This window comes from Mastomys coucha, unplaced genomic scaffold (genome assembly GCF_008632895.1).
Source record: "Mastomys coucha isolate ucsf_1 unplaced genomic scaffold, UCSF_Mcou_1 pScaffold20, whole genome shotgun sequence".
In the NCBI taxonomy this organism is placed as follows: Eukaryota; Metazoa; Chordata; class Mammalia; order Rodentia; family Muridae; genus Mastomys; species Mastomys coucha.
Window position 1 is genome coordinate 26,414,917 of NW_022196903.1, and position 14,483 is coordinate 26,429,399.

The 14,483-nt window shown below is 37.6% G+C and overlaps 1 protein-coding gene across 2 annotated transcripts in view; it reads left to right on the forward strand.

Annotated features, from left to right (window-relative positions):
• Positions 1-14,483, forward strand: part of Mkln1 (muskelin 1) — a 122,202-nt gene that overhangs the window by 10,844 nt on the left and 96,875 nt on the right. For both annotated transcript variants that reach the window (XM_031381444.1, XM_031381445.1), the window contains exon 2: positions 8,293-8,362. In XM_031381444.1, coding sequence (XP_031237304.1) covers positions 8,293-8,362 — 70 coding nt within the window. The remainder of the gene's footprint in view (positions 1-8,292; positions 8,363-14,483) is intronic.

Genomic DNA, 14,483 nt, shown 5'->3' on the forward strand with positions numbered 1-14,483 from the left:
ACAGTTTTAAGTTAGTGGGCTCCACTGAGGGAGGACACCAGCCCTAAAATGAAGGGGAGGTGCTGTAGGAAGTGTGGTATGCTAGGACACTGAACAAGGAGCTGTTTTGGCCCGGTCCTGGCCATGTCATGTAGAATTGGCAATTCTACATGAGTCCGTTCACAAGGATTTTCTCTGTTCTCATACAGTGTGAGTGGTTTAGGAGTTGATGGTCTTTTGGGAAGGGATGGCATAAAGTTGATAGACCAGAAAAAGTGATTGTGTTTTAAGTTAGCATATACTGTTAGGGGTTTCATTTTGGTTTCCGCATGCATGTGTGTCATTATACTTTTCTTTACATTTGTTCCCCCTCACTCCCATTTCCTGGACTCTGCTACTTTTTTTCCAGTTAGCTTTACTTCTGCATCCACATTTTAACTCATTTTCTTCTCTGTATCATGTCTTTTAAGATGTTTTAGAATAATTTTTAAAAGTCAGGCATCTCACCCCAGTAACACAGTAAATTGAATGATTGCCCAGAAAAGATAGTTTAAGGATTTGGTAAAGTCAGAATTTGATTCTGATAACCTTAGTAAGGTTATCTACATATAAATGAACCTTGTAGGGTGGCTGGAAATAGTTTGATCTCTTAAATATTTATAAACCCTTTGTATATACTATTGTTTAGTCTAATACAAATGAATGTGTATACTAAAAGCAGTAAACCTTTCCTAAGTCATGTCCTCTTTTAATAATTTTTGCTTTAGGTTGAAACAGGGTAGTTCTTAGTATTGGAATATATATGAGACAACTTTTCAGTTTGATTTTTGACCACTGAGAGTTTCCCAATCTATTGTCTGCATTGGAATGCTTATTTTCTTTCATTGGCATGCTTTCCCCAGTGGCTACTCTGTTTGCTTGTGTGGAGTATGTGTGCATGGTTGTGTCCCCAGAGTGCTTTGAATCCTTAGAGATAATTATTACAGGCTCAAACATGATCAATTCTATGGTGATAATAAGCTGAGTCAATTTTTCCTTGTACTACAGTGACCTTCTATTTGCATTCCAAAATGTCCAGTCTCTATTTGCACTTACCTATTTCTCTTCTGGTAGTTCTTAAATTAAGTTGTTTCAGTCCTAAATACTTAAATATGAATGAAGAAGGGCACACCACATTAATTATCTTTTGCCTCAGTAACAGTTTGCCACAAATTACAGCTTAAAACAATATATTTATTACATAATACTTAAGTATCAAGGGTTTGAGCATGGTTTAGAAGAGTCTTCTGCTCCAAGTCTCTTACAGGGCTTCAGTCATGTTCTGCTTTGCCAAAGCCAGCTAGGGAGAGTCAGTGAGAGCTAAGTCACTTTATATATCTAGGGTTTAGAAATGGCACTACATTGCCATTTCTTTGTACTGTTGTTTGAAATAAGTCTCTAGGCCATCCTACAATAGAGATAGGTCATATGAAGGTGTGAATACCAAGAAGCAGAAATCATTTGGAGCCTTCAGAATTGCTGTGCTAGAGATGTTTTCTCTGTATACCTTCATTGAAGACTCAAATATAATTTCATAAATATATATATATATACACATATATATAGATATATACACATATATGCATGTATATATATGTGTGTATATAAAATGTTTTGCCTGCCTGTATGTATGTATACCATAAGATCTAAGATTCCTTAGAACTGAAGTTATGCATGGTTGTGAGGCACCATGTAGGGGCTTGGGAACCCAACCTGGGTCCTCTCCAAAAGCAACAGGTACTTTTTTTTTTATCTTAGGAGCCATCTGTCCAGCCCCTGAGGTTTCAAATTTTAAGCTGTACAGCTTAGCTTCATATCTGTCCCTTTAGCCCTTTTATTCCTTCTGATTTGAGTAGCCATTTTTATTAGTTTTTGGTTCAAGCAAATAAAAGCAATTAACGTGTATGTCTGTTCATTTAAGTGTACTATGGTTTGATCTTTATCAATTGAAGGACATCTGGATTGTTTCCAGTTTGCGATTATTAGAAGTAAGGCACTTTTAAACTTGTATGTAGGCTTTTATTTGGATATAAAATGTTATTTCTCTTAAATCAGTGTTTGAGTCTAGTTTTGTTTTTTGTTTTTGTTTGTTTTGTTTTGGTTTGGTTTGGTTTTTGTTTTTTTTAGACAGGACTTCTCAATGTAGCCTTAGTTGTCCTGGAACTTGCTCTGTAGACCAGAGTGGCCTCAAGCTTATAGAGATCCACCTGCCTCTGCCTCCCAATGCTTGGGACTAAAGGCATGTGGCACCACTGCCCGGTGAGTTTAGTTACCAAATCACATGAAAAATACGTTTGTAAGAAACTATAATATACACCTAAAATGACTGTACCATTTCACACTCACAATAGGGTATAGGTATTCCATTTTCTCTGGTGCGTGTGTGTGTGTGTGTGTGTGTGTGTGTGTGTGTCTGTCTGTCTGTCTGTCTGTCTGTCTGTCTGTCTGTCTGTCTGTCTCTGTGTGAGTGTGAACATGTAAGAGTTAGTTCTTTCCTACTGTGTGGGTCTTGGGGATTGAATTCAGGTCATTATTCTTTGAGCCATTGTCAGGCATCTGAAGTTTCTCTGAGTTGGTAATAGCCTTTGAGCCATCACTCTTTTAATTTTAGCTGTTCTTTATGGGCAACCAATGATAACTGGTTGTAGATGTTTGTGATGGCTAATGGTGTTGCACATGTTTTCATATGCTTATCTGACCTCTTGGATATACTTAGTGAGTTCTTATTCATGCTTGCCTGCTTTCTAATTGAATTGTTTGTTGTTGTTTTTTTTTTTAAAGCCTAATTGTTGTAAATACTTGTATATTTTAGATGTAAGTTCTTTTTTTGAACATACAAATAGGTTCTTCCACGCTGTGTCGTCTCATTTTACGTTTTAACAGAGTCCTTACCAGAACAAGATTTTAATCTTTCTGTAGCCTGATTTTTGCTTTTATAGATTAGTGAGTTTTGTGTAAGAACTTGCCTAGGATTTAGAGAAAGGATAATTGTATATTGTGGGTAGTGATATGAGAAAGTAAAGTAAGTAAGTAAGTAAGTAAGTAATAACATTGTGAAGCTGTTATAGAAACAGTACAGAGGCCCCTCAAAAAACTTTATGACCCAGAAGCCCAACTCCTGGGTATATAAAAGTCATTGCATCAAAGAGATACCCACACTCCTGCTTATTGCAGCACTAGTCACAGGAACCAGAATTAGAGTCAGCCAAGATATCCATCAGCAGATGAATGGATCTTAAAAATTGTGTGGGAACAGACATAGCTCAGTGGTTAAGAACATTTGCTGCTCTTGCATAGGACTGACTGATTTGATTGACAGCACCTATATGGTGGCTCACAGTCATCTAGAACTCCAGTCTCAGGGGTTCTGTGCTCTCTTCTGGCCTCCAAAGCATACACACAAATGACATTCACATACACAGGCATACACATGTACACACAGGTTTTGTTTTTAAAGATGTATGTGTATGTGTGTCCATGAATATATGTGTGTGACAGGGATCAGGGGTTAGGAGGAATACTGTTTAACCATAAAAAGGATGCAATCCTGCCATTGCATGACTGAAACTTGAGGGCATTATGTTAAGTAAAATAAATTAAGTATGGAAAGACAAATATTGCAGAAGCTAAAGATATTAATCACCTAAGAGTAGATGTACAATAGCACTTAGTAGAAGCTAGGAAGGGAAAGCAGTCAGAGGGTAAGATAATCAGTACGCAGATACAGTTGCTATAGTTCTCTTATGTTATAAAATTGGGGAACTAATCCAGAGCAATTAATTGTACATTTCAAAATAACTAGAGAGGATGATTTGAGTTCCCAGGATCATAGGCATGTTGATATTTGAGGGATAGAAATACTCTGAGTACTCTGGTTTGGTCATTATACATTGTATTTGCACATAAATTTGATTTGTAATGTGGTCATGTAAGTGAGTATAAATGTTATATGTTAATTAAAAGAAATCAAAACCCAGGAGCTGGAGTGATGGCTCACTGGTTAGAAAGAGTGTTTGATAGACTCAGAGGTCCTATGTCCATTTCCAGCTTTCATGTTTGATGATGTACATCTGCCTGTAACTCCAAGTCCAGAGAATTTAACATCCTTTTTGGTTTCTGCAGACACAAGCACAGACAAGCAGGCAGGAGGTATACACACATACACATACACACACACACACACACACACACACACACACACACACACACTCTATCTCTCTGTCTCTCTCTCACAACATACTCTTACACACTTACTAATGAGCCCTCCCTTCCTTAGAGCTTATTTTCTTGTTTCCACTGTTGCTGGAAAGAAGTGGCAGGGCTGAGGGCCTAGGAAGTAGGTTGGGCATTAAAGCCAGGAATGGAAGCTACTCTGCTGGTGGAGATGGAACCCCTGTTATCTCCTAGCTGCTGCCAGCCAGGTCATTATTGCCTCCTTTTCAGGGTTGCCCCGCACCCCTGACTCTTAGCAAGAAAGGACAGCTAAACCCACAAAACCCCAAACTTACAGGCTTGGTGATCTGTCTGTTCTCTTTTACATTTGTTTGTTTTGTTTTGTTTTTCTCTTCCTCTTACTTACCCTAGCTAGAGGTCTGGGTTGTTTGTTTGTTTGTATTGTTTTTAAGTACTCAGGCTCTGACTTCATTCTTTTTCCTAATTCACATTTTTAGTTTGATTTCTACTGTAATTTTTGTTTTATTTTTTATTTGTTGTGATAGTCATAGTATATTTCTTTTTTTGTCCTAGCTTCTTAGGGTGGAAGCTTAGGTGATTGATTTTACAATATTCCTAATTTTCTAGTATGTATTTAACACGTCTGCTAAGTGTTGTTTTCATAGCATTGCACCGTTTCCATAGTTTTCTTTCCTTTTTAAAAATTTTTATCTAGTTTGATTTATTTCTGTGTTTATCCTGAGGCTTCCTTGATTTGTGTATTATATGTAACTGTGTTGTATATGCCAACTATTTTAAGATTTTTCTAGCTATCTTGTATGAATGATTCTAATTTAATCCCATTGAGGTCTGTGAGCTGCTCATGTTACTGACATGTTTTCCAGTGGTAGTGAGTGCTCCTGTGTGAGTTGAGAATGCACTTGTTGGTGAATATTCTGTGTATGTCAGTTACATCCAGTTGATTGATAGTGCTTTTTAGTTCAGTGGTGTTCTGAGTTTCTGCCTGCTGAATCTGTCAGTTGCTGAAAGTGGGAGGTTGGGAATCTGCAATTATAATAGTGCTTCTTGCAATTCTGACAATTTTTTCCTCAAGTATTTTGACACCTTTTTTGTTTGGTACAGTCACATTAAGAATTGTGTCTTCTTGAAGAATTGACACATTTCATTAATGCCCCTCTGTCCCTGATGATTTCCCCCTAAGTGAGCCTGCTATGGATCTGGCTATTCTGCCTGCTATTTAAAACATGCTGCATCTTCATCTGTTTCTTTACATTCACTCATGTCCTTTATTTTTATGTGAGTTTCTCATAGGTGATGTATTTGAGCAGTTGTTTTCTCACCCATTCCAGCATTCTCTTTTAGTTGGTTTATTTCAGCCATTTACATACAAATTGATATAATTGGATTGATATCTACCATATGTAAAACCGTTTTCCATTTCATACACTTGTTTCTTGCATCTTTTTATTTTCTATCTCTGATTTGAAATGAGCCCCCAGTGTAGCTTTATTTTCTTTTATATATTAATTACATTTCTCTTAAATTTTTTAGTGCTTGTGTTAATACAAGAGTGTATTTTGTACACTTCTAGAGGGTTAGAATCCACAATGGCTGGGACTACCTGGAAGCAGGTGGCAGGAACATGAAGCTAAAAACTCACCTTGAACTGCAAGCCTGAAGCTGGGAGAGCAACTAGAAGCAGGCAAGGCTTTTTACTCTCAAAGCCCTCCTTCAATGACATACTTCCTCCAGGAAGGCTGCGCCACCTAAACCTCAAACCGTGCTATCAACTGGCCCTGGGGTGAAGTGCCTGAGACTGTGAGGCATTTTCTCATCCAAGCCGTCACACTGCTTATCCTAAAGTTTGTTAAATATGTTTATAACTAATCTAACTTTAGCTTTAAATAATACTAAACTGCTTATGAGTGGTATAGATACTGATTTTCAGAATATATTTTATTCCTCTCTTGTTTGACTGTAGCAGAGGGCCACAGATTAGGTGATTTGTAATAGGAAATGTATTGGATTACAGTTTTAGAAGCTGAGCTATCCAGGATTCAGGAACTAACATCTGGGAAAAAGGTCTTTGGTGGGAAGCATCCCATGGTAGAAAGGTAGGGAAGGGAGTGAGGGTGACAGAGGACTCTCCCTATCCTTCCTGAATGAGCTCAGTCTTGTTATGCATGGTATGTGGCAGGATCAAAACAGTCAGGAGCCTGCTTTACCATTACTCATCTTGGAAGGTCCCATATTTTTTTAAAAAAATTGGTTCTTTGGTAGTTTCATATGTGTGTATATTGATCTTACATACCCCCAGCATGCCAGCATGCTCCCAACATGTTCCCTTCCCATCTTTAGGCCCTCTCCTTTTTTAAAAAAACAAAACAAAACAATAGCAAGAACAAAAACCTTACTGAGTCCAGGTAGTACTACTGACTGGAATTTGGACTGATGTTGGCATGCTTTTGTGCAGATAATCAGGTAATCATCATTGCAGGGAGTTCCTGAGTGTAGCAGCCATGTCATGCCCAGCATACTGCATTTCACAGGTTTCCATCCCATCCTTCAACTAATTAAGGAATTGCCCCTATCAGATTGGACTGTGGGCCTGTCTGTGGAGCATTTTCTTGATTAATGATTGATTGCTACCACAGGCAAGTGGTCCTGGGCTGTATAAAAAAGCAAAGAAGCTGAGCAAGCTGTGGGGAACAAGCCAGTATGTAGATTTCCTCCGTGGTTCTTGCCTTTGCCCCTGCTTGAGTTCTTAGTCTGACTTCTTAAAACACTAAGCTGTCCACCCCACACCCTCCCGTTTGGTTTTGGTATAGTTTTAATCACAACAATAAAGAAACTTAACCAATATAGTCTAGATATAGATTTTCCCCCCTTTTTTCTTTCTATTATTGTTGTTGTATTTGTTTCTTGGTTTTGTTTTATTTTCCTGGATAGATGGTTTGATATCGGTACTGGTTTCCAACATTTCTCAGTCACTGTACTGCTTTTAATATTTTTTCTGTTGCCGTTTTCTTTTAGTGCAGCTATGCATATGTCATAACTCTGATTTCTTGCAGCCCTTGGACATCCGCATTCTCTTCCCTCTCTTTTCAGCTTGGGAATTTTCTGTTAGAATATTCCCAAGCTCAGATTCTTTCTTAAATGTTACCTAGCTATCCTGTGTATTATCTACTTACTTCTTTAGAACTTTTAAAGTGATAATCATAGTTATTTAAAAACATTTCATATCTAGTAATTCTAAAATCTGTATTACCTCTGAGTCTGGTTCTAACATGTTGTCTATTCAAACTTTAAAAAAAAAAAGATCTTTTAGGGGTCTTTTCCCTTTCCACTCCCCCTCTTCCCTTCTTCCCTCTCATGTCCTCTTCTCACAGTTTTTGTGCAGTCTCTTATGTGTTGGGATTACAGGTGTTTGCTTGATACTGCATTCAATTCTAGCATGCTTCCTAATTGTGAACTCATTGGTAACTGTCAATCCAGATCCTTTTTATAACATGTCATCTCCAGGAGTTAACCTATAACCTCTGCACAACTTTCTGTCTTCCTGAGGTTATGAGCCTTCATGTGGGGTACTGGGAATCGAACACTGGTTCTCTGTAAAAACAAGGTCTTTTAACCACTGAGCCATCTCTCTAGCCTTGTTTGTTTTTCAGTTGATAGTGTTTGGAAGTATACTAGTCATATATTTTATTTAAAGTTCCACAGTTTGGGTTTTTTTGTTTTTGTTTTTTTTGGTGGTTGTATTGGGATTATTTGTGGCAGTATGGACTCTGGTTATTATTTTATACTTCCTGTTCTAAGCTCATGCTACAGCCTTTATTTTGTTTCTATTCTTTTCCAGCTTCTCTCATACCTCTAGGTTGGCTCCTTTTTGGCCTAGTATTCTTTTTAATGCTTTTTAAAACATATTAATTAGAGGCTTTCTATGCTTCTTTTTATGGTTATATACTATTCTCATTCAAACCGCAAACATTGTATAACTGTGGTAGTTCCAGTAATTTTATAATGGTGGATTATTTTCCTTTTTTGACTCTTGATATACTATTTTAACTAATCATTTCAGTTTTCTTTCTTTTTTAATTTTAGGAACATTTTAGTAGATAAACCAAATGATCAATCTTCCAGATGGTCTTCAGAGAGCAACTATCCTCCCCAGGTAAGGTTACATGTAGCACCCAAGACTGTTAGAAGTTGGCATAGATGGGCAGTTACTCAATTGCTGTCTATTATCTAGAATTCATTGAGAGTTTATTTTTGTCTTCAGGATTGTGAGCTACATTTTCTTTTTGGTCTGTTAAATTTTTATTTTATAGATTAAAAACAATGAGATTTGGTGAGACTTTTTTCTTCCTATTTTAAATTTTAATTTATATATTTTTTAATTTATATTTTTAATGTATCAATAAGGATGAAAAATTAAGTTGTTTATGTTTTGTTCTAAAAAAAAAAACCGACTTAAAGAAAATGTTAGACAAGGACTTGAGTGCTGATCTGATCTAAGCCAAGTTATCTTCCCATTCTGTTATGCTAAATCATTTTGTAAATGTTAGTAAGTTGAACTTTGAATGCGGGGCCTTTTGAGAAAACTCAACATAGTTTGTTACATTATTATTGCAATCTTTTAAAAATTATATTTACTTATGTATGTATGTGTTGAGCGTGGGTGAGTATGTGCGTGTGGAGATGCAAGGATGAATTATGGGAGTCTGTCCTCCCATCATATGTTTTGCAAGCACCTTTACCTGCTAAACCATCATGCTGGCTTGGTGTGGTATATGCAGAAGGTGTTATGGCCAGGAGCTATATACTCCTTTTTCCTGGTAAGTAGTGCTGCCACTAAAAGAGAGCATTCTTTTATTTTACATGCTTAGGGTGTAACAGGTACATTTATAGTGTCTGTATCCTTGAAGGTCTGTTGCTGTAGCTATTTGGGTCACTTGATAGTTACATACTTCATTTGAAAATGTTATGTATTACCCAAACATAGTACCACTATATTGGCAGAGTGAAGATTATATTTTTATTTACTTTGACATTATTACTGAAATTATAATGTTTTACTATGAATTTCCCATTTTAACTATATTTTAAAGGTAGTAGCATTTAATGTTTTTATATATTCCTTTGTCATTTATTAAAAAAATTATTTAGTAAGTACTCAAAAGTCACCAAATTAAATCTTGGGAGTAGAGTTGTGAAGTGTTTTCTCTGTACCTGATGAGTCAGGCAGAACCCTGAATCATTTAGCATTCCATCTATTGAATCTTTGGATAAAAGAAACCTAAGTTTTGTAATTAAGTAAACTTACTTTAATTTTGAAATTGATAACATGTAATCAATGTGTCTTAGTTGTAATTGTGACCCAGATCTGAGATTCTTTGTGGCCAGTCTCAAGGGACATGAGCAATTTAGTTTTATTTATTGGACAGAATAGGCACAGTTTTGGTGTATAGATAAATAGTGAGAAGTTTTACACTATTAGTGGTTGTTGGTTATAAAAGTTGTTTCTGACTCCTGGTTTGAAGACTATGGAAAGGACTTGATTTAAAGCTGTATGTGTGCTTAAGGTTTAGGAAAACTAGGACCTTAAAACTGTATGTGTATATATATTTGGCTTACTTGATCAAAGTAATTATTTTAAGATTAATCTTGAAAACACACCTGTGAGGTCAGAGACTGTGTGGTACCTATTAGGGTTACTTCAGCTACATCACCCAGAAAGCGGCACCACTTACCTCCATGACTAAACTTAACACACTCCTTCCTAGCTGAACCAAGACCAGCTAAGGCAAGGAAACACTGGACACCAACCCAAATATTCATTCAGTACAGGAATGCCAGAAACTCATCTAAGTACTTAAGCACCCACTTGCAGAGGCTTCTGAACGTCGTGCCAAAACCAGAACTAGAGCCAGAGTCAGATCAAGATTCAGACCCAGATACTGATCCAGAATAGTCCTCAGATACGGAGGGTAGGAAGAAGACTCATCAGGGAGGAGCTGCCGGCTGCAAGACGGCCTTCTGGGAAGTAGGGCAGGAGTGTGAGAGATGCCAGGTGGAACTCGGCAGTCAGGAAGGTCTACCTCTGTGTAGTATCTATTGTTGTAGTGAATAGTTTACTCTCAGAAGAGGACTGAGGGTAGCATTTGACACCCTGAACAGTATTTTAATAGTGCAAAATGACCTCAACCATACTGCTACCCAGTCCTTCCAAGAAACTACAGATAGGCCATTGAAAAAAAGAAAGGTAACCCTAAAACAGCAGCAACAACCAACTATTGAATTCCTGATATATAAATCCCAATGCAAAAACAATAGGTAACATGAAAAACAAATTGCCCTCCCCTTAAATTCCTGCATAATGACCACCACTGAGAAAACTGCAGCCCTGTCTGAAGAAACAAAGGCTACTTCATACACTCCTGCAACCTGACAAGAGCTCCTGCTCTTATAGTTGTGGTACACATGAGATGAAATAACCCTTAGAAAGAAAGATTCCTGATTGGATTTAAGGCATGCTTTACAAGTTGGAACCTAGGTTTGCTACTGTTATCAGGGCCAAGAACCTGTGGCTAGATAGGGTATAGGTCTTAGGAAAGAATCTATTACTGTTACTCTGCTAAGTGGATATAGTATTAAATTGACTCCCAATGATTTCTTTTTTTTTTTTTAAGATTTATTTTATTTATTTTATGTGTATGAGTACACTGTAGCTGTACAGATGGCTGTGAGCTATCATGTGTGTGGCTGCTGGGAATTGAACTCAGGACCTCTGCCGCCTCACTCGCTCCAGGATGAAGGGAAAGTGGGTTTTCTGGGCACAGCAGGGAAGTTGTTCACATGAATTCACAGCAGTCATAACAGCATACAGAAGTCCTATGTAGACACAGGTCAGACCATATAACAACAAGGAGATGAGAGGTGGGCATGAAGTCCTACCCCTAGCTAAGGCAGTTGATAGTTGCTGTGAAAGGAACCGTCATTTTTCTTTAAGGATGTGTCCCCTGGCTGGGTGGACCATTCTCTAGCAAAGGCCACACATCCTAGAGTGTATGGACAGCATGAACTGAGCTTCATGAATTTCTAAAAAGAGGCTACAAAGTTGAGTGGGTAAGGGTGGATCTGAGAGAAGTAGTGGTGTGTGACTCTGGTCAGAGTATATAGTAAAAAATTCTCAACCAATAAAAAAGAAGAAACCCTAGAAACTTAAAAAACAAAATACACAGAGAGGAGAGAGAGAGAGAGAGAGAGAGAGAGAGAGAGACAGAGAGAGAGAGAGAGAGAGAGAGAGAGAGAGAGAGAGAAAGAGAGAGAGAGAAGAGAGCTCTCCATCAAGAAGACACTAGTTTTCAACATCTAAACATATATGCACTGTATGTAGGTGCACTCAGTTTCACAAAATACACTTTGCTAGGTGTGAAGACATAGCTGGACCTCAACACAATTGTAGTGGGTGAATCAGTACTCCGCACAGTCAATTTTGGGCTCCTGTCAAAAAGTAAACCAAAACCAATTCCAACATTATAAACCAGATGGACTTAACAGATATCTACAGAAGATTCTCTCCTGAAACTATAGAATACACTTTCTTCTCAGCAGCCTATGGAACTTTGTCTAAAATTTTATTTTAGGACATAAGAGAAATCTTAACAATTATAGGAAAATAGAAATAATTTCCTGTTTGATCATAAGGAAAGAAAAAACTACAAACCAACAGTAAGAGTGACTATAGAATTTATATATACACACACACATACATATACATACATACATACATACATACATACATACATACATATAACACACACTCATGGAGGTTTAACAGCACACTATCAAAGAAATAAAAGCATTTTAAAATCAAGTGAAAATGAAACACAACATACCAAAGCCTGTGTGATAGAATGAAAGTAAAGAGTAGATTGGAGCTCTTAATATGTACATTAGAAATCAAGAAGGTCTCATCATTTAATGCTACATGTTAGGGGCATGGAAAAGTAAGAACAAGCTGGACAGTGGTGGTGCACGCCTTTGATTTTCATACTCAAGAGGCAGAGGCCGGAGGATCTCTGGGTTCGAGGCCAGCCTGGTTTACAGAGTGAGTTCCAGGACAGCCAGGGCTACACAGAGAGGCTTTGTCTCAAAAAAACTAGAACAAAAAAATCCAAAAAACCCCCAAAACCACAACAACACAAAATAAACAAGAACAAACCCTAATCAGTAGATAAATGATTAAGGACCTGGAGACATAGCTCAGCAGGTAAGAGTACTTGGTGTGTAAGTGTAAAAACCTGAGTTCAGATCTCTGCACCCACTTAGGATCCCATGGGCACATTAGCTGCAGCTCTGAAGGGAGGACTGTTAGGGTTTGTTGGCTGCCAGCCTGGTTGGAAAAACTAACAAACAAAGAAGAAAAGAAAAAAGAACTTAAGGTTCAGGGAGTTGTATTATTTAAATAAATCCCATCTGCTGGCTCCAGGTTTATGTTCCTGAATGAAAGACACACACACCCTTTATATTTTGATATGCCTTACACAGTGCAGAAGCTGGGCCACTGCCCAACCTCCATGTGGTTAATCCACCTCCACCAATAATCCCTGAGTTATCAGTTACCAAATTCTGTGTTCTTCCTTGGCTGTCCTGGACCCAGCTGGGCAGCCCCGTGGGCCACACTCTCCCTGCTCCTTTACATGACTGTTATGTCTCCCTGTCCACTCTTCTCAAGTATGACTTCTCCACTTCTCCTGGCATGGCAGATCTTCCTCCTTCTCACCAGGGAGTTCTCAAATCCCACCTCTGTCTGCCCTGCCCAGCCATTGGCTGCTGCCATCTTTATTTACCAGTCAGTACCAACTAGGGGCAAAGTCCCTCAGTGTCTTTTGGGGACCCAAATTAACATCAGAATACAAGCAGCATTAGGCCATGCCCACTATGGGGAGTGACCTGGCCTCAAAGGAATAAGGTGAAATAATAGAGGAGGTTACCCAACACCATCTTTTAACCTGTATACATTACTTCCTCATATATACAAATAAATACATAAATAAAAAGTGCAGAGCAGAAATTAATGAGAAACAAAAAGCAAAAGTAGTACCAAAAAAAGAAAATCACTAAAACAGAGAGCTGGTTCTTTGAAAGGATAAACACGATCTATAAATTTAGACAAAATGACCAAAAGAGGTATTTCAAATTAATATAATTAGAGATGGAAATACTTTAAAAATATTTTCTCACTGAGTATGATGACACATGCCTTTAACCAAGCACTCCTAAGGAAGGCAGAGACTGGCAGATCACTGAGTTTCCAAGGCCAGCCTGATTGACATAGTGAGTGCCAGGTCAATCAGGGCTACTTAGTGAGACCCTCAAAACCCAACATCTGTATGTATATACTTGTGTTCTACTACGTTGGGAAATCTAAAATGAGTGATGTATTTCTAGTTTAATTTAACCTACCAAAATTAGACTATGATGAAATAATTTAAACATTTCTGTAACAAGCCAAGAGATTGAATTAATAATAATAAAAAATTCTAACTAGAAAAATATAGTTCCGGTTGGATTCGCTGGTGAGTTTTACCACACCTCCAAAGAACTAAACTAAAATTCTTATATAAAATAGGAAATAAGCATCACCAAAAACTTAATTATAAAAGCAGTATTACTCATATCAAAATTCTGTAAACACACAATTAGATCAGTCTCCCTAATATATGTAACTGAAAAATTTCTCAGCAAAATACTCACAAACTGAATATAGGAGCACATAAAAAGGATCATCACTTTGATCAGGCTTGGCTTTAGTCCAGAGATACTGAAGGGGCTCAACATTCAGATATCAAGGAATGTAATATGTCATATGAATGGACTCAGTGACCATAATTGCATGATTGTCTCAATGGATGCTAAAAACAGGTTTGATATTATAACTTATCATGATAAAAATCCTGAAGTGCGAGCTAAAGATATAGCTCAACGGTTCAGAGTATTAGCTGCACTTCTGGAGGATATGGGTTCAATTCCCAGCACCTACATGGCGATTCAAAACCTTCTATACCTCTAGTTCTGAGGGGCTTATCAACCATTTCTGGCCTTCACTGGCACCAGCAGTACTTTTAGTGCAGGCAGGCAAAACACCCAAGGAACTGGGAGTAGAAGGAATATATCTCAACATTATAAAAGCTATATATAACAAATCTATAGCCAACATTATACTAAATGGGACAGAGCTCTTAGCATTTCTACTAAAATCAAAGAAGATCAGGTGTTTGTTTTCATCA